Source organism: Odocoileus virginianus, unplaced genomic scaffold (assembly GCF_023699985.2).
Source record: "Odocoileus virginianus isolate 20LAN1187 ecotype Illinois unplaced genomic scaffold, Ovbor_1.2 Unplaced_Scaffold_16, whole genome shotgun sequence".
NCBI classification, from domain to species: domain Eukaryota; kingdom Metazoa; phylum Chordata; class Mammalia; order Artiodactyla; family Cervidae; genus Odocoileus; species Odocoileus virginianus.
The window spans coordinates 592854-616939 of record NW_027224278.1 but is presented as its reverse complement, the minus strand read 5'-3'; the positions used below and the strand labels follow the sequence as shown (position 1 = coordinate 616939).

The following is a 24086-nucleotide window of genomic DNA, read 5'->3' as shown; positions in this document are numbered from 1 at the left end:
AGCAACCCAAATTCCTTCAATAGGTGAATTGATTATGAAAGTCTAAGACTTCCATTGAAGAACTAATCAGCAGTAAAAAGGAATGAGCTTAAAAGAAATTCACATTTAATTGCCTGCCCGGGGTCTTAGTTGTAGAATGCAGGATCTTTAGTTGCAGCATGTGGGATCTAGTTCCCTGACCAGGAATTGAACCCAGGCCCCCTGCATTGGGAGCACGGAGTCTTAGCCACTGAACCACCAGGGAAGAGTCCCAGGAATGAACTTTTGATAACAAACAACAACTTGGAAGAATTTCATGGTCTGAGTGAAAGAAGCGAGTCTCCAAAGGCTACCTACAGTGTGATTGCACTCATATGATAGTCTCATATCAAAATTAAGAAATAGAAAACTTATTCAGTCTAATTACCAAAGTAGAGACTGAAAATGGTGATTAAGGATCTGTAATTTTAAAATACAGCCAGTTTACATAGCTTTACAGCTCAATTCTAACTTTTGAAAGATGGATGGGTCTAATTCAATTTCTACATTATCATAGATGATATGAAAAGCTTAAAAGTTCCTCCATTTTTAAAACAGGTGGAATAATTTTAACACCAAAACCCAGTTTGAGATAACATAGAAGAAAACTATTGACCCATCTCATATATAGATGTCAAACTTCAGAAAAAAAATCAATAAATATAACTGTATTAGGGAACAATCCACAATGACCAAGTTCAGTTTAATCCACAGATATAAAGTCCATTCAGCTTCAGGAAATTTCAAGGTAATTCAGGATGTTATATAATTCTTCATGTCAACAAACTAAAGTAGAAAAAGCATATGGTTAGATCAATAGATACTGGGGAGACATCTGCTAAAAGTCATGCTAATAGAAACTTACCAGGTACTTGTAACAACTCTGTTCCCCTTTTACTAATGAGGAAATGACCTCCAAGGTTAAGAAACTTGCTTGGTGTCACAAGGCTGGTGTACAGGGCCATTTTCAATGTCAAATGTTAATTTTTTGGAACTTTTAAAAAAATACTCATTTGGTTGCACGTGTCTTAGTTGGGGCATGTCTTAGTTGAGGCTTGCAGGCTTAGTTGCCTGGTGGCATGTGCGATTCTAGGTGCCTCGTTAGTGCAGTAGGGAAGAAAACCTATGACCAACCTAGACAGTGAATTAAAAAGTGGAGACATTACTTTGTTGACAAAGGTCCGTCTAGTCAAAGCTATGGTTTTTCTGGTAGTCATGTATGGATGTGAGAGTTGGACCATAAAGAAAGCTGAGTGCCAAAGAATTGATGCTTTTGAACTGTGGTGTTGGAGAAGACTCTTGAGAGTCCCTTGGACTGCAAGGAGATCCAACCAGTCCATCCTAAAGGAAATCAACCCTGAATATTCATTGGAAGGACTGATGCTGAAGCTGAAACTCCAATACTTTGGCCACCTGATGCAAAGAGTCAACTCATTAGAAAAGACCCTGATGCTGGGAAAGATTGAAGGCAGGAGGAGAAGGGGATGACAGAGGATGAGATGGTTGGATGGCATCACCGACTTGATGGATGTGAATTTGCACAAACACTGGGAGATGGTGAAAGACTGAAGCCTGGTTTGTTGCAGTCCCTGGGGTTGCAAAGAGTTGGACACGACTGAACAATAACTATGTGGGATCTTAGTTCCCTGACCAGGAATGGAACCTGTGCCCCCTGCAGTGGAAGGTGGATTCTTAACTACTAGACTGCCAAGGAAGTCCCTCAAACATTAATTTTTACCAGTCTGACAGATGAGTTAACAGTATGCCACCTGTAAAGTGGTTTTAGTGAGACCGCCTATCTCCTGTTTGGCAGTTCTGAGTTGCCCACTCATATTCTTTACTTTTCTATATAGAGTTATTTGTTCTTTCTTCCTGCTGGTTTGAATGATTTCTTTACATGTTCTAGAAATTTCATCTTTTTGTCAGTCACATATGTTGTGAATATTTACTCCCAAATGTTGCGAATATTTACTCCCAAGCTGACTTGTTTACTGTGTCATGTGTCAGGCGAAAGCTTTAAAACAATGAATCACTGTTATCTTTCATTTTATTTATGCTTTTTGCTTTTCTTCTTTCAAAGACCTTTTCTTCATGATGATAAATAATAGTTTTATGTATTTTCTTCTTATTTTATAAGAACCTATGTTATGCATTTAGAACCTATATTATGGACCTATAGATTTGAATAACAGAGTTGGGTGGCAAACAGCATTCTTTCTGACTTTAATGGGAATACTTCTGATGTTACACCATTAAGTATGAGTTTGTTATGATTATGTGGTAGACACCCTCTATTCCTTTATTAAATTAAGGAAGTTTCTAATTCTAGTTTACTGAGAATTTTTAATCATAATTGTCTCGAGTGTTATCAGATGCCTGTTTGTCATTTCCTGAGATGATAATGTGGTTTTTTCCCTTTAAAGTTAGTACAGGTAATGATTTACATTGAAAGCTTTTAAAATGGTGAACTGCTGTTACATTCCTGAGATAAACTCTATTTTGCCATGATATATTGTTCTTTTAACAAAGTAGATTCTAGTTGCTAATATTTGATTTAAGATTGTTACATCTGTGTTGATATGTGAGATTAGTGTGCAGTGTTCTTGTCTTGGACTTCTCTTGTCTGGTTTTGGTATCAGGATTATTAGTTTATAAAATAAGTTGGATTTTTTTCTCTTGTTTGGAAAGACGGCATGGCATAATAATTAAGAACATGGCTCTATAGTCAGATGCTTTGGGTGGAATCTTGATTTTCTGCTATCTTGATGTCTAACACTATAGGTTACTTTCACCTATTTTTGAACCATATGTAAATAGAGCCATATAGTATGTACTCTTTTGGGCCTAGTTTCTGTCAATCAGTATTATGTTTGTGAGGTTCGTCCATGTGGTTACATGAAGCAACATTTTAGTAATTCTCATTGCTGTATAGTGTTCCACTGTCTGAATATACCATACTTTGTTTATTTATTCTTTTATTGAGAGATAATTTCAGGTTTTAAAAGGCTTTTACAAATTACGCTGCTATGAATATTCTTGTGAACAGATGTACATTTGTTAGATATTTCTGTTAGGTACATATCTAGGAGTGGAATGCATATGTATATATGTATATATTCAGCTTTAGTAGATAATGCAGCAGTTTTCCCAAAGCGTCTTTATTGTTTTTCACTCCTAACACCAATGTTGGAGAGTTGCTTCCTGCACATTCCTGCTAATACTCAGTAACATCTGTCTTGTTCACTTTTGCCATTCTGCTAGAGTATTGCACTGTGGCTTTATTTTGCATTTTGTTGGTCACTCATAAAGTTGAAAACTTTTTCTTTTTTTTTTAGTTCTAGCATGTTTTTATTATATGAACAGCAGCTGTCTTACACACATATGTGGGTTTCCCTGGTGGTTCAGCTGGTAAAGAATCCGCCTGCAATGCGGGAGACCTGGGTTCGATCCCTGGATTAGGAAGATCCCCTGGAGAAGGGAACAGCTACCCACTCCAGTATTCCAGCCTGGAGAATTCCATAGAATACAGTCCACGGGGTCACAAAGGGTCGAATATGATTGAGTGACTTTCACTATACACATATATAGTCCTTGAATTAAATTCTGTGTTCACATCTCCCAAGCCCTATGTTCCTAACCCCAAAATTAAAGTCAAATAATCAGGATGTTTTTATTCAGGTCCATAACATGTGGTAACAATTTATTAGGTTGTGTTAGTTAAAATTACACTTGGTTGAGAACCAAGTAAATTTTTTAAAAAATAATGCCTTTAGCAAAGTTAAAGTTTAATCTCCATCATGGGGAAAAAAAGTAAACAAGTTGACTGTTATTAGATAAATGTGTACTCAATCACTCAGTCGTGTCTGACTCTTTGTGACCCCATGGACTACAGCCTGCCAGGCTCCTCTGTCCATAGGATTTCCCAGGCAAGAATACTGGAGTGGGTTGCCATTTCCTTTTCCAGGGGATCTTCCTGACCCAGGGATTGAACCCGTGTCTCCTGCATTGGCAGGCTGATTCTTTACCACTGAGCCACCTGGAAAGCCTGAAATATGAATTAAATATCTGCGCAGTCAAGGAATAGACATATCCAACACTTCTGAAGTTTCCTTCTGTTTTGTTTTGTTCCATTTAATTTTGTTTTCGTGGTAAGAAGACAACATGAGAGCTACCCTCAACAAAATTTGAAATCTGCAATACTGTATGTCCACTGAATAACTAAGCCTCTTTCCCTTACCCACATCCACTGGCAACAAGTATTGTATGCTCTGCTTAGACTATCTTAGATTCCTTATATAAGTAGAATCATGAAGTATCTGGCTTTCTGTGATGGCCTGTTTAGTTAGGTACAATGTCCTCCAGATTCATACATGTTGTTTCAAATTGTAGGATTTCCTTGTTTTTTTTTTTTTTAATATTGAATGATATTCCTTACACACACACACACACACATATATATATTACACTTTATAATATGTATGCATATAACACTTTTATCCATTCATCTAGAGAAAACTTAGGTTGTCTCCATATCTTGTTTATTGTGAGTAATGCTGCAATGATCATGAGAGTCCAGATATCTCTGAGATCCTGGTTTCATTTCCTTTGTATATATGCCTAGGAGTGGAATTGCTGGATCATATGGTAGTTCTGTTTTTAGTTTTTTGAGAAACCTCCATACTGTTTTTCCCAACAACGGTGCACAAGGGTTTATTCCAATTTCTCCAACTCACTACCAACACTTATCTTTTTTAATATTAGTCATCCTAACAGGTGTGAGGCAATATCTTGTAGTTTTCATTTGCATTCCCTGATGAATAGATAAATTGGTTACCTTATACCTGGTGGACATTTGTATGTCTGGAGATTTCTGTCCAAGTCCTTTGTCCATTTTTAATTGGATGTGTATGTGTGCTCAGATGCCTAGTTGTGTCTCTTGGTGACCCCACGGACTATGGCCTTCCAGGCTCCTCTGTCCATGGGATTCTCCAGGTAAGAATACTGGAGTGGGTTGCCATTTCCTTCTCCAGGAGATTTTCCCGACCCAGGGATCAAACCCACACCTCCTGCATCGGCAGGTGGGTTCTTTACCTCTGAGTCACCTGGGAAGTTAATTGCATTACTTTTATTTTTCCTTTAAAGTTGTAGGAGTTCATTTTTTTTTTTTAGTTTTTATTAGAGTATAGTTGATTTACAGTGTTATGTTAGTTTCTGCTGTATAGCAAAGTGAGTCAGTTATACATATACATATATCCACTCCTTTTTAGATTCTTTTCCCATACTGTAGGTCATTATTACAGAGTATTCAGTAGAGTTCCCTGTGCTATACAGTAGGTGCTTATTGATTATGTATTTTATATATAATAGTGTGTATATATCAATTCCAATCTCCCAACTTATTCCCCCCCACCATCCACTTTCCCCCTGGTAATCGTAAGTTTGTTTTCTACATATGTGACTCTATTTCTGTTTAGGAATTCCTTATATATTTTGGGTATTAACTCTTTAGGAGATATGTGGCTTGCAAATATTTTTTTTTTAATTTTATTGCAAGATATTTGCTTTACATGTTGGGCTGGTTTCACTTGCAAATATTTGATGCCAGTTCTTAATTTTATTTTCTTTTCAGTTCTTAATTTTAATACATATCATTCCCCACCCCCCAACTTTGGAGCTCTTTCTCCTACCCGAAGTTCATTCGGATGTTCTACTTTTTACCTCAAAGTTTTATTTTTTCACCTTTCACATTTAGATCTATAATAATACCTGGATTTGATTTTTGTGTATGGTCTGAAGCTGGGGGCAAGATCAATTTTTTTTCACATCACGTCCATTTAGAATTGTTTACTGAAAAGACCATTTCTTTGTCATCAGTCATGCATTCATTTATGTGTTCATGTTACTGAATTCTTGGTTCTATTTGTCTCTCCTTGTACCAGTACTACACTGTCTTGATTACTGTAGCTTTACAACAGGTCTTGCATTTGATAATATATGAATTGTCCAGCTGTGTACTTTTAAATGTTGCCTCAACTATTCTTAGTCCTTTGCATTTCTACATAAATTGCAGAATTTAGCTTCTCAATATCCCCAGGAAAAAGACCTGCTGGGATGCTGATTAAAATTGCCTAAGTATATATAGCTCAATTCAGGGAAACCTGACATTTTTGAAGTGAGGTCTTCCACTCCATGAGCATGTTATATCCCTCCTTTTGTGTGGCTCTTCAGTTCCTCTCAGTAATATGCTATAATTTTCAGTATAGAGGCCCTTGGTTGGATGTATTGCACATCCTTTGTTGGATGTATTCCTAGCTATTCGATGCTTGTTTTAAAAATACTGTAAAGCTATCATAAATGGCATCATATTAAATAGTTAATTTCCTACTTTTTGGCTAGTATATATGAATTCAGTGGATTTTTGTAAGTTGGTCTTGTGCCCAGTGACCAACTTAAATTTACTTATTAATTCTAATTGTGTGTGCATGTGTACAACTCAGTCATGTCCAACTCTTTGCAACCCCATGGGCTGTAGCCCACCAGGCTCCTCTGTCTATAGGATTTTCCAGGCAAGAATACTGAAGTGGGTTGCCATTTCCTTCTCCAGGGGATTTTCCCAACCCAGGGATCGAACCCAAGTCTCCTGTATCTTCTGCATTGGCAGGTGGTTCTTTACCACTGGCACCACCTGGGAAGCCTTTTGTATAATTTTCTACACACACAATCAGATCATTTGTGAATAATCACAATTTTCTTTCTTCCTTATCTATATGCCTTTTATTTTTTTTTTATTGCCTTAATAAATTTGCTAGGGCTTTCAGGGATACTATTAGGCAGCCGTGTTTATTCTCACGTTCAGGGAAACAGGTTTTAATAATTTACCAGTAAGTGTGATGCTTGCTGTTGATTTTTGACAGATATTCATTATCTGTTTAAGAGAATTCTTCTCTTAGCTATACCGTGAAAGTGAAAGTCACACAGTCATCTCCGACACTTTGTGACCCCATGAACTGAATAGCCTGTGGAACTCTCCAGGCCAGAATACTGGAGTGTTCCCTTCTCCAGCAGATCTTCCCAAACCAGGGATCGAACCCAGGTCTCCTGCATTGCAGGTGGATTCTTTACCAGCTTGAGCCACAAGGGAAGCCCCCAATATACCTTAGCTATATTTTATTTTATCATTGTAATAGTTGTATGTGCTGGAATAGGCTACATCAGACTGGAATTTCTCCTGATTAATCAACCCATCCCTTCTGAGGGTGTAGATTTTTTCCTTGCTGTTTAAATTATGTTTATTTAATTTTGGCTGCACTGGGGATTGTGCTTTGTCTCGTTGTGGCAAGCAGGGGCTAATCTCTGAATGCAGTGGTTTCTCTTGTTGCAGAGCAGGGGTTCTAGGCTCTCAGGCTTCAGTATTTGCAAGACATGGGCTCAGAAATTGCAGCTCTAGACTCTAGAGCACAAGGCTTCATAGTTACGGCATGCAGGCTTGGTTGCTCCATGGCACGTGGCATCTTGAGGGAGTAACTGTCAATTTCAAGGTCTTCCCTGTAGCTCAAATGGTAAAGAATCTGCCTGTGATGCAGGAGACCCAGGTTCAATCCCTGGGTCAGGAAGATCCCCTGGAGGAGGGAATGGCAACCCACTCCAGTATTCTTGCCTGGAGAATCCCATGGACAGAGCAGCCTGGCGGGCTACAGTCTGTGGGGTCGCAAAGAGTCGGACACGACCAAGTGACTAATCCTATGTGGGATCTTCCTGAATCAGGGATCAAACCTGTGTGTCCTGCATTGGCAGGTGGAGTCTTCACCACTGAGCCACCAGGGAAGCCCTTCCTCACTATTTAAATCTCTTTGTTTTTTTTCCCCCCAGGTTTTCTCTGAGTCAATAATGGTAATTTATATTTCCTAGAAAATTGTCCATTTCATCTAGCTTTTCCATTTTCTTGGCCTGAGGAAATATACATATTTTTAAAATATTTTTATTTAAAAATATTTTTTTATTTATTTTTATTAAATAAGCATTTAATAAAAAACATTTATTTTTTATTTTTTTCCATTTATTTTTATTAGTTGGAGGCTAATTACATTTATTTTTTAAATGTTTCATTTTCTTTGTAGCATTTATCACTGTGCTGTGCTGTGCTAAGTCACTTCAGTCATGTCTGACTCTGTGCGACCCTATGACTGTAGCCAGGCTCCTCTGTCCATGGGGATTCTCCAGGCAAGAATACTGGAGTGGGTTGTCATGCCCTCCTCCAGGGGATCTACCCAACCCAGGGATGGAACCCAGGTCTTCTGCACTGTGGGTGATTTCTTGACTGTCTGAGCCAAGTAATTTAAGTTTTCATTATTTATGGTCTCTCCACTAGACTGTTATCTCTGACTGTGGGGCCTATGTCAGGGCCTGCCACACAGTAGCCATTCAGTAAATATTTCTTGGGTGAATGATTGTGTGAGCTTTCTTTTAAGTATGTCCCCTTTTCCATTGCTAATGCTGTTTACTTGCTGTTTTCTTGATACTATTTGTGGAGGCTTATCTGTTTTGTTGGTCTTTTCAAAGGACCAGCATTAGGTTCTCTTGATCAACTCAATTTCTTCATTTTCTTTTTTTAAAAAATATTCTGTTTTTCTCTTTAGTAATTTCTTCATTTTATTTTCTGGATGTTTTATTATTGCTGTGGTGTTCTTCTTATTTTTCATCTTATTCTAAATTCTTGAGGTGAAAACTAAGTATATTTTCTGTCTCCCTTGGTTTCTGATAAATAAATACCTTTAGGGCCATAAATTTTCTTCCTCACTTGTCTCCATTACATAGGTTTTGTTGTATAGTAGTTCCAGTGAGGTTTTTTAACTTCTAACTCATTTTGTTCTCTGGCTTTATTTCCTTTTCAACTCGAGAGTTATTTAGAAATACATTTAAAAATTTCCAGATGTGTAGCTCTGCACTGGAGTTTGAGGGGATATTTTTCTTATATTAATTTTTAACACTACATGATGGTAACTGTCGCCTGTGTGATATCAGCTTTATGGAAGTTTTTTGGTATTTCCTTTGTTACCTCGAACAGTGATCCACAAAATACAGCTTGTAGGCCACATGGGCCTGGTGCCTATTTTGGAAATCAAGTTTTCTTGGAATACAGCCATGCCCATTTGTTTACATACTACCTATGACTTGTTGCGTGCTGTGCCCCATGGAGTCGTGAAGAGTCAGACACAACTGAGCTACTGAACTGATGACTAGTTTCCAGTTAACAACTGGAAAGCTGAATGGTTGTAACAGAGACCTTGGGGCCCACACAGCTTAAGAAATTTACTATTTGGCCTGTCCATGAAAAGGTTGTTGCCTGACTTAAAACATGATCAACTTTCATAACTTTTTCATATGAATTGAAATATATGTGTATTGTTTCGAGTCCAAGACCCTTATAGCCTTGTATGACTGTGTGTGTGTGAGTTTATTCCTGTACTTGGGATTCCCTGGTGGCTCAGACAATAAAGCATCTGCCCACAATGCGGGAGACCCAGGTTCGATCCCTGGGTCAGGAAGATCCCCTGGAGAAGGAAATGGCAACCCACTCCAGTACCCTTGCCTAGAAAATTCCATGGATGGAGGAGCCTGGTGGGCTATAGTCCATGGGATTGCAAAGAGTTGGACACAACTGAGCGACTTCACTTTATTCCTATACTTTATTCTGTTCCATTGGTCTATTGTCTGTTTCTTATGCCAGTACCATAGTGTTCTGATTACTGTCGCTGTTATACAGATTCTTATTTCCTTCCTCATTGAGAGAGATGTATATAAACCTCCCATTGTAACTTAATTTGTTTACTTCCTATAGTTTAATCATGGTTAGCTTTATGTGGGCTTCCCTCATGGCTCAGCTGGTAAAGAATCTGCCTGCAATGCAGGAGACCCAGGTTCGATCCCTGGGTTGGGAAGATCCCTGGAGAAGGGAATGGCTACCCACTCCAGTATTCTAGCCTGGAGAATCCCATGGACAGAGGAGCCTGGCGGGCTACAGTCCACAGGGTCGCAAAGAGTCAGACATGACTGAGCGACTAACACACTAACTTTGTGTATTCTGAAGCTGTATTGTTAGTGCATAAAGAATGGATAAAGGTTCGTAACTTTTTATATTTTTTTCCCTAAACTATGAAGTGTCTCTCTTTGTCCCATCTATTTATGCATATATTTAAATATGCCTTCTTTCTTTGTAAAGAATATTATTATTTGATTACTGTAGCTGTTACACAGTAGTAGTTGAACCTCATCCTACGAGGTTCAACTATATATATTAAGAAAAATAATAAGTAAAATTAAGAAAGATTCTAGCTTGGGTAGAAGAAATCTGGAGATAGGTGTTCCAGGACTCTGCGATATTATCAGACTCCTACCTTCTGCTTCACCATCTTGGTGTATGGTTTCCATCCTAAGGTCCCCTCGTGGTCCTCGAGACTTCTGGAGCTCCAGCCAGCACATCTCCATTGAGGGACAGAAGGAGGAGGAAAGGTAGGAGGACAAAAAGGATCTGGGCCCAGGTGTGCTGGTTTCTAATAAGTGACCCTCCCAGATAGCCCCAGAAAACAATTCCATTTTCATCTCCTTGGCAGAATTTAGTCAGGTCCCCACGCCTGATCTCCCAAGGAGACCTGTCAAGATACCTCTGTCCTGGCTGAAACTTGGCCTTCTGTTATCAAGGAGATTTTAATTGGTGCAGCCAGCAATCTCTGCCACTTCCTGTTTGTTTGCATGTTGCAGTTCTTGTCAGTATCCTTTCCTGTTATAACTTTTTTTTTCCCATCCCTTTATTCTCAACCTTTCTCAGTTATTTTGCTTTGGGTATGTCTCTTGTAAATAGAATGTAGCAAGATCTTGAGCTATTTGCTTTTAAGCAATCAGAACATCTGTCTATTTTTAGGTGAATGCAATGCATTCATTTATTATTATTGCTCATACATGTGGCAGTATGACTACCATTATTCTTTCTGCATTCTTTTTGTCATACATCCTGCTTAATTCTTTTTACCTTTCCTTCTCTCTGTTACTCTGATGGAGTTTTCCATTACCTGCTTTTTTTTCAGTTTTAGAAATTGTCCTTACTGTTTTCATTCTTTTAGTCATTACTCTTCATGTTTTACAACATTGTTTTGAAATAATTGCAGATTTACAGAAAGTTGCAAGACTAGTACAAAGGATTCCTATGTACCTTTTATCCAGATCCCTCAAATGTCAAAATTTTATCATATTTCCATTATCTTTTTTCTTTATACTGATGCATTATTTTTCCTGATCCATTTGAAAATAAGAATATAGGCCAGTTATTCTGGGAAAATGTCCTTTGTTTTAGATTTGTTTATGTTTTCCCATAATTAGATGGAGATTATGCAATTTTGGCAATAACACCACAAAACTAATATTGTGTTCTTAGTGATTTGTTTTAGGAGGCACATGATATCAATTTGTCCCATCATATGTGACTGGAGCTTTGCATGTGCTTAATGAAATGTCTATGAGGTTTTCCACTGTAAATTTTTACCATTGAAATTAGTAAGTATCTTGTGGGGAGTTTTAGCATTCATTAAATGAGTCTTTCCTAATTATTTATTACTAAAATAGTTATTAAAGGCAATGGTCTAAAAATAAAAATAAAAAATAAAGGCAATGGTCTAATTCCATCATTCCACCTACATTTACTAGTTAGCATTCCACTGCAGGGAAGGACTTGTCCTTCTTGCTATTTGTTTACTTATTTACGTTAGTGTGGACACCTGGATTCTTATTTTACTAATATATTTTAACCCATTATTGTCACTAGCCTATTTTGAGACACACATTGTTTCAGAATTGGCCATTGGAAGCCCCTCCTATGTTCTCTTGACATGTTCCCACTATTCTTTGAGTACTACCTGATATTCTAACACAAAAAGATGTTGTGGCTTCATCTCCTTTTCCTGCATTCAGTCCTAGATTTAGCATTTCTCCAAGGAACCCTGGTTCCTTTTATTTTTAAAGCAGTTTTATTGAGTTATAATTGACATAAACTACACATGTTAAAGTATACAATTTGATAAGTTTTGACATATACACACCTATACACACCATCACCACAATCAAGACGATGAATACATCTATCACCCTTCAAGTTTTCTTTATGCCCCTTTGTAATTCCTCCCTCTTGCCATTTCATGTCCCTCCCCAAACCCCAGGAAACCCTGGTTTGCTGTCACTAAAGATTACTCTGCATTTTCTAGAAATATGCATATAAGTAGAGGCTCAGCAGTAGAGAATCCATCTGCAATGCAGGAGATGCAGGAGACATAGGTTTGATCCCTGGGTCAAGAAGATCCCCTGGAGGAGGAAATGGCAGCCCACTCTAATATTCTTGCCTGGGAAATCCCATAAACATCGGAGTCTGGCAGGCTACAGTCCATGGGATCACAGAGTCAGACATGACTGAGTGACTGAGCATGCACACACACACACAGAATATGTACTGTTTGTTTCCTTTCAAACAGCAGAATTATTTTGAAATTCATTCATGTTATAGGTGCACACACACACACAGAATATGTACTGTTTGTTTCCTTTCAAACAGCAGAATTATTTTGAAATTCATTCATGTTATAGGATATATCAATAGTTCTTTATTTTCATTATAGAACAGTATTAAATCGTACAGCTAATACCACAGTTTCTTTATCCATTTACCTATTGATAGACATTTGAGTTACTTGCAGTTTTTGTCTATTACAAATTAAGCTGCTTTGAATATTAGTGTGCAAATCTTTGTATGGACATATACTGTCTCTTCCCTTGTGAAATACCTAGGAGCAGACTGGCTGAAACATATGGTAGGTGTATATTTAACTTTTTCAGAAATTACCAGGCTGTTTTCTAAAATAGCCTGCTGGGATTTTTTTATTGGGATGATATTGACTCTGTTGATCATTTTGAAGAGAATAGATATCTTAAATATACCGAGTTTTCCAGTCCATGAACATGGTATATGTCTCCATTTATTTAGGTCATGAATTCTCTCAACAATTTATTGTCGTTTTCAGTGTACAGGCCTTGCATATTTTTGTCAGACTTATCCCCACATATTACATGTTTTTATCATACTGTTTTAATTTCATTTCCTACTGTTCTTTGCTGCTATACAAAATACATTTGATTTTTGTATATTGATTGTATCCTACAACTTGGCTACATTCACTTGTTAATTTTAGTAACTTTTTCTGAAGAGTATGTTGGATTGCCTGTTAATACACAGATTATCATCTGTGATTAAAGGTAGTTTTACTTCTTTCTTTCCAATCTGGATGTTTATTTTTCTCAGATTACTGCATTCAGTGAGAGCTCTAATAAACTGCTGAATACAGTTTAAAGACAGTGAGAGTAGTCATGGTAGCCTTCTTCTTGATCTTTGGAGAAATCAGTGTCTCAGCATTAAGTATGATGTTGTTCATAGAAGGCAATGGCACCCCACTCCAGTACTCTTGCCTGGAAAATCCCATGGACAGAGGAGCCTGGTAGGCTACAGTCCATGGGGTTGCAAAGAGTTGGACATGACTGAGCGACTTCACTTTCACTTTCACTCTTAGATATTACACCAAGAGCACAGGTTACAAAAGGAAAAACAGATGAATGCACTACATTAACCTTAAAAGCTTTTGATCATCAAAGGAAATAATTGAAAAGGCAACCTACAGAATGGGAGAAAATATTTTCAAATCCTATATCTGATAAGAGGTTGATATCCAGAATATATAGGGAATTCCTACAACTGAATGACAAAATAATTTAAACATGGGCAAAGGACTTAAATAGACATTTTTCCAAAGATGATATACATATGGCCAACAAACCTGAAAAGAGGTCAACATCACTAATCATTAAAAAATGCAAATCAAAACCACTGTGAGACGTTACTTCACATGCACTAGGATGCCTATTATCAAAAACAGAGCAAAGAACAGATGTGTGGTGAGGATGTGAAGAAGTTGAAACCCTTGTGCTGTGTTGGTGGGAATGTAAAATGGTGTAGTCAGTATGGAAAAGAATACAGAAGGTCCTCAAAAAAAATTGCTATGTGTATGACCAGCAATGTCACTTGTGTATATCCAACAGCATTGAAAACAGAATCTCAAAGAGATATTTGCACACCCATGTTCATTACAGCATTATTCAAAATAGTCAAGATTATGGCTCAGATCATGAGTTCCTTATTGCAAAATTCAGACTTAAATTGAAGAAAGTAGGGAAACCTCTAGGCCATTTAGGTATAACCTAAATCAAATCTTTTTGATTATGCAGTGGAACTGAAAAATAGATTCAAGGGATTAGATATGGTAGAGTGCCTGAAGAACTATGGACAGAGGTTTGTAACACTGTACAGGAGGCAGTGATCAAAACCATCCCAAAGAAAAAGAAATGCAAGAAGGCAAAGTGGTTGTCTGAGGAGGCCTTACAAATAGCTGAGAAAAGAAGAGAGGCAAAAGGCAAAGGAGAAAAGGAAATATATACCCATCTAAATGCAGAGTTCCAAAGAATAGCAAGGAGAGATAAGAATGCCGTCCTCAGTGATCACTGCAAGGGAATAGAGGAAAAAAATAAAATGGGAAAGATCAAAGATATCTTCAAGAAAATTAGAGATTCCAAGGGAACATTTCATGCAAAGATGGGCACAATAAAGGACAGAAATGGCAAGGACCTAATAGAAGCAGAAGATATTAAGAAGAGGTGGCAAGAATACACAGAAGAACTGTACAAAAAAGATCTTAATGACCCAGATAACCACAATGGTGTGATCACCTAGAGCCACACATCCTGGAATGTGAAGTCAAGTGGGCCTTAAGAAGCATCACTAGGAACAAAGCTAGTGGAGGTGATGGAATTCCAGCTGAGCTTTTTCAAATTCTAAAAGATGATGCTGTGAAAGTGCTGCACTCAATATGCCAGAAAATTTGGAAAACTCAGTAGTGGCCACAGGACTGAAAAAGGTTAGTTTTCATTCCAATTCCAAAGAAGGGCAATGCCAAAGAATGCTCAAACTACCACACAATTGCACTCATTTCACATGCTAGCAAGGTAATGCTCAAAATCCTTCAAGCTAGGCTTCAACAGTATGTGAACTGAGAACTTCCAGATGTACAAGCTGGATTTAGAAAAGGCAGAAGAACCAGAGATCAAATTGCCAACATCCATTGGATCACAGAAAAAGCAAGGGAATTCCAGAAAAGCATCTACTCTAGCTCATTGACTACGTGAAAGGCTTTGACTGTGTGGATCACAACAAACTGTGGAAAATTCTTAGAGAGATGGGAATACCAGACCACCTTACCTGTCTCCTGAGAAACCTGTATGCAGGTCAAGAAACAACAGTTAGAACCAGACATGGAACAACAGACTGGTTCCAAATTGGGAAAGGAGTACATCAAGGCTGTATATTGTCACCCTGCTTATTTAACTTATATGCAGAGTACATCATGTGAAATGCCAGGCTGGATGAAGCACAAGCTGGAATCAAGATTGCCAGGAGAAATATCAATAACCTCAGATATGCAGATGATACCACCCTTATGGCAGAAAGTGAAGAAGAACTAAAGAGCCTTGATGAAGGTGAAAGAGGAGAGTGAAAAATCTAGCTTAAAACTCAACATTCAGAAAACTAAGATCATGGCGTCCAGTGCCATACTTCATGGCAAATTGTTGGAGAAAAAATGTAAACAGTGAGACAGACTATATTATTGTGGGCTCCAAAATCACTGCAGATGGTGACTGCAGCCATGAAATTAAAAGATGCATGCTCCTTGGAAGAAAAGCTGACAAACATAGACAGCATATTAAAAAGCAGAGACATCACTTTGCCGACAAAGGTCCATATAGTCAAAGCTATGGTTTTTCCAGTAGTCATGTATGGATGTGAGAGTTGGAACATAAAGAAGTCTGAGCACTGAAAATTGCTGCTTTTGAACTGTGGTGTTGGAGAAGACTCTTGAGAGTCCCTTGAACAGCAAGGAGATCAAACCAATCAATCCTAAAGGAAATCAATCCTGAATATTCATTGGAAGGACTGATGCTGAAGCTCTAATACTTTGGCCACCTGATGCAAAGAGCCAGTTCATTGGAAAAGACCTTGATGCTGGGAAAGATTGAGGGCAGGAGGAGAAGATGGCGACAGAGGATGAGATGGTTGGATGGCATCATCAACTCGATGGACATGAGTTTGATGAAACTCTGGGAGACATTGAAGGACAGGCAAGCCTGGCATGCTGCAGTCCAGGGGGTTGCAAAGAATCGGGCATGACTGAGTGACTGAAGAACAAAAAAGACATGGAAACAACCTATATATACTTCATTTTGTGGAGAGATATTTTGAATGACATTTTTAAAAACTTCTCCGTACATATGTTCATTGCTAGCATATAGAAACTGATCTGTGTCTGTGTTAATCTTGTACTTTATGACCTTTATGTACTTTATGATAGTCATGTTGTGTGCAATAGAAGGAACACATACAGGATTTGTATGTTGAATGATTCAAAACTCATGAATAAAATCAAAGATCTAAATAAATAGACAGATTAGATACACTATGTTCATGTGTTAGAAGAGTCAGCGCAGCAAACATATCAATTCTCCTCAAAGCTATAGATTTAATAGCAATAAAATTCCCAGCAGAAAAAAAAATGTAATTGTGGTTTAATACTGCATAGTGTTTTGGGTATTTTTTTTATATGCAAAGGTCTTATGAGCCAATAAAACTTTCAGAGTAAAAAAAAAATTTTTTTTGAGATCAGACCTGCTATTCTAAAATTTTATGAAAGGGCAAAAGAACCTTAATAGCCAAAAAGATTTGGTGAAATGTGTATAAATTTGGAGGAATCACATTCCCAGATACTGAGATGCTATTAAGCTATAATAATCAAGACAGGTGGTACTGGTGAAAGGATCAGAGATCCAAAGAGCAGAAGAGAGATTATTGAAAAATACCCTCTTTTATAAAGATATTAACTGATCCCATTCACGAGGGCTCCAACGTCATGGCCTAATCACCTCCCAAGTGCACAGATATTGGAGGCCACATGAAGACAGAGACAGAGATAGGAGTTAGGCTGCCAGAAGCCAAGAATCTCTTCAAGCCACAAGAATGTGCCTGTATCCAGGAAGCGTTTCCCATCTAGAACTTTCAGATGTGGGGCCATAATAGGTTTTTGGGGGTGAGGTGATGGAGTATTAAGGGTTTTCTACATATAAGATTAAGGCTTCTGCAAACAGAGTTTGACTTCATTCTTTCCAGTTTGGATACCTTTATTTGTTCTACTTGCAGAATTTCTCTGGCTCGGAGATCTAATGTTATTTTGAAGACAAGTGGTAAGGGGGCCAGACATATTCTGCTGGGTGAGACAGAGAGAGAAGGGAGCTAGATCTTATGTCGAGGTACCACCCTGGGCCAATGAGGTCATAGAGTGCCAGGGACCCTCAACTTTGGACACTCCATTGAACCCACTGTTAGGTGGAGATGAGGTGTATTCAGGGTGAGAAGTATTTAGAGGTAGATTGGTTGGCCTTGGAGTAACAAGCCTACTCTAGCATGAAAATGGAAATATTTGTATATTACGTACCTATTTCCTTCCAGGGGAGAAAATGGGAAATCAGGTGAACACTGAATTAGAACAAGTGACTATTTGTGTAAGTAATCCCTTCCACATAACAAAGCTGATGGAGCCATTGAAGAATCTCCAGTTCTTCTTCCCCCAAGCTTTGTGATCAGTGTGTTCCACCTAATTGGCAACTTTCTGAAAACAGTATTAATAAGCTATTTCCCTTGTCTGGGGAATGCATATAAGGACTTTATTTTCTATGAGAATACTGGCTCTGCAAATGTACTTCCAAATTGCTCCCCACATGAACTCAGTTTGAACCATATCCCCTTTGGAGTTACTAAATGAGTTACAGGAATATTTAATGTTTGAAGCATACCATGTCCAAAAATTTCTATTAAAACTATAGAAAACTTCTGATTATGAAAACTCAGCATTAAAAACTTACCAACTTCTTGGTATATATCCAAAGGAAGTGAAATCAGGGTCTCAAAATAATATCTGGGGTCCCATGTTCATTGCAGCATTACTCACAGTAGTCAAGGAATGAAAACAACCTAAATGTGTGTCAAAGATCATGGCATCCAGTCCTATCACTTCATGGTAAATAGAAGGGATAAAAGTAGAAGCAGTGACAGATTTTGTTTTCTGGGCTCCAAAATCACTGCAGACGGTGACTGCAGCCATGAAATTAAAAGACTCTTGCTCCTTGGAAGGAAAGCTATGACAAACCTAAACAGCATATTAAAAAGCAGACATCACTTTGCCAACAAAGGTCCGTATAGTCAAAGCTATGGTTTTTGCAGTAGTCATGTACAGATGTGAGTTGGGCCATAAAGAAGGCTGAGCACCAGAGAATTGATGCTTTCAAATTGTGGTGCTGGAGAAGACTCGAGAGTCCCTTGGACAGCAAGGAGATGAAACCAGTCAATCTTAAAGGAAATCAACCCTGAATATTCCCTGGAAGGACTGATGCTGAAGCTGAAGCTCCAATACTTTGGCCACCTGATGTGAAGAGCCAACTCATTGGAAAAGACCCTGATGCTGGGGAAGATTGAAGGTGGGAGGAGAAGGGGACGACAGAGGATGAGATGGTTGGATGTGCATCACCAACTCAATGGACATGAGTTTGAGCAAACTCGGGGAGATAGTGAAGGACAGGGAAGCCTGGCATGCTGCAGTCCATGGGGTCACAAAGAGCTGGACACAACTGAACAAAGAACAACAAAAACAATGCTCTTACTTACATGTGGAATCTAAACCCGTTGAACTACTAGACCTAGAGAGGAGAATGGTGATGGCAGGGGTGGTAGAGGGGAAAATGAGGAAGTGTTTGTCTAAGGGTACGAGTTTGGGAGATCTAATGTCAACATGGTGAGTATCTACTTGAAATTTGTTAAGGGAGATCTTAAATGTTAAATCAGCACAAAAATGGTACTTATGTGAGCTGATAGATATGTTAATGCACTTGAGTGTGTTGCTCATTTCACAATGTGTCTGTATATATATCATAATGTCAATTTATACAAATTTATACCTTAGGAAATATAGGTATATAAGACAAATAAGAATTACATCAGTTCAGTTCAGTCGTGTCCAACTCTTTGCAACCCCATGAATTGCAGCATGCCAGGCCTCCCTGTCCATCACCAACTCCCAGAGTCTACCCAAACCCATGTCCATCAAGTCAGTGATGCCATCCAGCATCTCATCCTCTGTCGTCCCCTTCTCCTCCTGCCCTCAATCCCTCCCAGCATCAGGGTCTTTTCCAATGAGTCAACTCTTCGCATGAGGTGGCCAAAGTATTGGAGTTTCAGCATCAGTCCTTCCAATGAACACCCAGGACCGATCTCCTTTAGGATGGACTGGTTGGATCTCCTTGCAGTCCAAGGGACTCTCAAGAGTCTTCTCCAACACCACAGTTCAAAAGCATCAATTCTTCGGTGCTCAGCTTTCTTCACCGTCCAACTCTCACATCCATACATGACTACTGGAAAAACCATAGCCTTGACTAGACAGACCTTTGTTGGCAAAGTAATGTCTCTGCTTTTTAATATGCTATCTAGGTTGGTCATAACTTTCCTTCCAAGGAGTAAGCATCTTTTAATTTCATGGCTGCAATCACCATCTGCAGTGATTTTGGAGCCCCCCAAAATAAAGTCTGACACTGTTTCCACTGTCTCCCCATCTATTTCCCATGAAGTGATGGGACCAGATGCCATGATCTTAGTTTTCTGAATGTTGAGCTTTAAACCAACTTTTTCACTCTCCTCTTTCACTTTCATCAAGAGGCTCTTTAGTTCTTCTTCGCTTTCTGCCATAAGGGTGGTGTCATCTGCATATCTGAGGTTATTGATATTTCTCCCGGCAATCTTGATTCCAGCTTGTGCTTCCTCCAGCCCAGTGTTTCTCATGATGTACTCTGCATATAAGTTAAATAAGCAGGGTGACAATATACAGCTTTGATGTACTCCTTTTCCTATTTGGAACCAGTCTATTGTTCCATGTCCAGTTTTAATGGTTGCTTCCTGACCTGCATACAGGTTTCTCAAGAGACAGATCAGATAGTTTGGTATTCCCATCTCTTGAAGAATTTTCCACAGTTTTATTGTGATCCACACAGTCAAAGGCTTTGGCATAGTCAATAAAGCAGAAATAGGTGTTTTTCTGGAACTCTCTTGCTTTTTTGATGATCCAGCGGATGTTGGCAATTTGATCTCTGGTTCCTCTGCCTTTTCTAAAACCAGCTTGAACATCTGGAAGTTCACAGTTCACATACTGTTGAAGCCTGGCTTGGAGAATTTTGAGCATTACTTTACTAGCATGTGAGATGAGTGCAATTGTGTGGTAGTTTGAGCATTCTTTGGCATTACCTTTCTTTGGGATTAGAATGAAAACTGACCTTTTCCAGTCTTGTGGCCACTGCTGAGTTTTCCAAATTTGCTGGCATATTGAGTGCAGCACTTTCACAGCATCATCTTTCAGGATTTGAAATAGCTCAACTGGAATTCCATCACCTCCACTAGCTTTGTTTGTAGTGATGCTTTCTAAGGCCCACCTGACTTCACATTCCAGGATGTCTGGCTCTAGGTGAGTGATCACACCATCGTGATTATCTGGGTTGTGAAGATCTTTTTTGTACAGTTCTTTTGTGTATTCTTACCACCTCTTCTTAATATCTCCTGCTTCTGTTAGGTCCATACCATTTTCTGTCCTTTATTTGCCCATCTTTGCATGAAATGTTCCCTTGGTATCTCTAATTTTCTTGAAGAGATCTCTAGTCTTTCCCATTCTATTGTTTTCCTCTATTTCTTTGCATTGATCACTGAGGAAGGCTTTTTTTTTTTTTAATCTCTCCTTGCTATTCTTTGGAACTCTGCATTCAGATGGGTATATCTTTCCTTTTCTCCTTTGCTTTTCACTTCTCTTCTTTTCACAGCTATTTTAAGGCCTCCTCAGACAGCCATTTTGCTTTTTTGCATTTCTTTTCCATGGGGATGGTCTTAATCCCTGTCTCCTGTACAGTGTCACAAACCTCCATCCATAGTTCATCAGGCACTCTGTCTATCAGATCTAGTCCCTTAAATCTATTTCTCACTTCCTTTCCAGCTGTATAGTCATAAGGGATTTGATTTAGGTCATACCTGAATGGTCTAGTGGTTTTCCCTACTTTCTTCAATTTAAGTCTGAATTTGGCAATAAGGAGTTCATGATCTGAGACACAGTCAGCTCCCAGTCTTGTTTTTGCTGACTGTATAGAGCTTCTCCATCTTTGGCTGCAAAGACTATAATCAGTCTGATTTTGGTGTTGACCATCTGGTGATGTCTATGTGTAGAGTCTTCTCTTGTGTTGTTGGAAGAGGGTGTTTGCTATGACCAGTGCGTTCTCTTGGCAAAACTCTATTAGCCTTTGCCCTGCTTCATTCTGTACTCCAAGGCCAAATTTGCCTGTTACTCCAGGTGTTTCCTGACTACCTACTTTTGCATTCCAGTCCCCTATAATGAAAAGGACATCTCTTTTGGGTGTTAGTTCTAAAAGGTCTTGTAGGTCTTTATAGAACCGTTCAACTTCAGCTTCTTCAGTGTTACTGGTTGGGGCATAGGCTTGGATTACCATGATATTGAATGGTTTGCCTTGGAAACAGAGATCATTCTGTCATTTTTGAGATTGCATCCAAGCACTGCATTTCGGATTCTTTTGTTGACCCTAATGGCTACTCCATTTCTTCTAAGGGATTCCAGCCCACAGTAGCAGATATAATGGTCATCTGAGTTAAATGCACCCATTCCAGTCCATTTTAATTCACTGATTTCTAGAATGTCAATGTTCACTCTTGCCATCTCCTGTTTGACTACTTCCAATTTGCCTTGATTCATGGTCCTAACATTCCAGGTTCCTATGCAATATTGCTCTTTGCAGCATTGGACCTTGCTTCTATCACCAATCACATCCACAACTGGGTATTGTTTTTGCTTTGGCTCCATCCCTTCATTCTTTCTGGAGTTATTTCTCCATTGATCTCCAGTAGCATATTGGGTACCTACTGACCTGGGGAGTTCCTCTTTCAGTATTCTATCATTTTGCCTTTTCATACTGTTCATGGGGTTCTCTCAAGGCAAGAATACTGAAGTGATTTGCCATTCCCTTCTCCAGTGGACCACATTCTGTCAGACCTCTCCACCATGACCCGTCCATCTTGGGTGGCCCACATGGCATGGCTTAGTTTCATTAAGACAAGGCTGTGGTCAGTGTGATCAGATTGGCTAGTTTTCTGTGAATATGGTTTCAGTCTGTCAGCCCTCTGATGCACTCTTGCAACACCTACCGTCTTACTTGGGTTTCTCTTACCTTGGACATGGGGTATCTCTTCCTGGCTGTTTCAGCAAAGCGCAGCCACTGCTCCTTACCTTGGATGAGGGGTATCTTCTCACAGCTGCCCCTCCTGACCTTGAACGTGGAGTAGCTCCTCTCGGCCCTCCTGCGCCCATGATTGCTCATAGTAATCTATATTTTCACAGAGACCAGATTCCTATAGGTCTCCCACATCACACCCCTGTACAGGGCCCTCTGAACAGGGTCCAGGGATTCCCACTCCTCCTGAGTGAATTTGATGGCCACATCCTTGAATGTCAGCTGTTCCTGAGAAAGAGCCATTCCTGATTCCAGTTCTTTCCTCTTTCACCTCTTCAGGGCTGCTTCTTCAGATAAAATGAATCTTAAGAGGTCTGCCGTTCCCATCAGTTCTCCCTTTTTTTTTTGTCTGCAGTTGTTATTTCTGTTGCTTTTTCTGTGACTGTTTGGAACCTCCTGGCCCACATATTTACAGTAATGGCGACTGAAAAAGATGCCCATGAACCGGAAAGACCATCAAGCTAACTCCACCTGGGTTATGGCAGAAAGAATTATATATATATACACACACATATATTTTGTCTGGTGGCTCAGACCATAAAGTGCTGCCCACAATGCAGGAGACCTAGGTTTGAACCCTGGGTTGGGAAGATCCCCTGGAGAAGTAAATGGCAACCCACCCAGTACTCTTGCCTAGAAAATTCCATGGATGGAGGAGCCTGGTGGGCTACAGTCCATGGGGTCGCAGAGAGTTGGACACGACTGAGTGAGTTCTTTCTTTCTTTCTCTTTTCTTATATAATTTGTCAATTATACCTCAGTAAGTTCAGTTCTGTTCAGTTGCTCAGTCGTGTCCAGGTCTTTGTGACCCCATGGACCGCAGCTCCCCAGGCCTCACTGTACATCCAAACTCCCAGAGTTTACACAAAGTCATGTCCATTGAGTTGGTGATGCCATCCAACCATCTCATCCTCTGTCATCCCTCCTCCTCGCCTTCAATCTTCCCCAGCATCAGGGTCTTTTCCAGTGAATCAGCTGTTTGCATCAATTCAGTTCAGTCCCTCAGTCTTGTCTGACTGTTTGCGACCCCATGGACTGCAGCACACCAGGCCCATCACCAACTCCCAGAGTTTACTCAAACTCATGTCCATTGAGTTGGTGATGCCATCCAACCATCTCATTCTCTGTTGTCCCCTTCTCCTGCCTTCAAGATACCTCAATAAAGCTGGAAACAACAACTGACATGACCTGACCTGGTTGTCTTCCAGGTATGAGAGAATTGAAATCCCAATTCATATTGTACCTCACATAACCATTGGGAAAGTATGCCTTGAGTCAGCAGTTGAGCTGCCCAAGATCCTGTGCCAAGAAGAACAAGATGCATATAGGAGGATCCACAGGTAAGATCCTCGCTGCTCATCTTCCTACTTCTCAGGGCCTGGTCCCCATTCCCTCGCTGCTCATCTTCCTACTTCTCAGGGCCTGGTCCCCATTCCCTCCCGTCCTGTCATATTTGGCAGCTCAACCTGCGAGCCCCCTTTGCTTTTTCACTCTCCTATGAAAAACCTTTATGGTAGTTTGCAGTCATCAGGTTTTTCACCTTGTATGATA

The 24086-nt window shown here is 39.4% G+C and overlaps 1 protein-coding gene across 1 annotated transcript in view; it reads left to right on the top strand.

The window, feature by feature from the left end:
• BRCC3 (BRCA1/BRCA2-containing complex subunit 3) overlaps positions 1–24086 on the top strand; it is a 68805-nt gene that overhangs the window by 40060 nt on the left and 4659 nt on the right. The window contains 2 exon segments of the mRNA XM_020889552.2: positions 10453–10527; positions 23744–23875. Coding sequence (XP_020745211.2) covers positions 10453–10527; positions 23744–23875 — 207 coding nt within the window.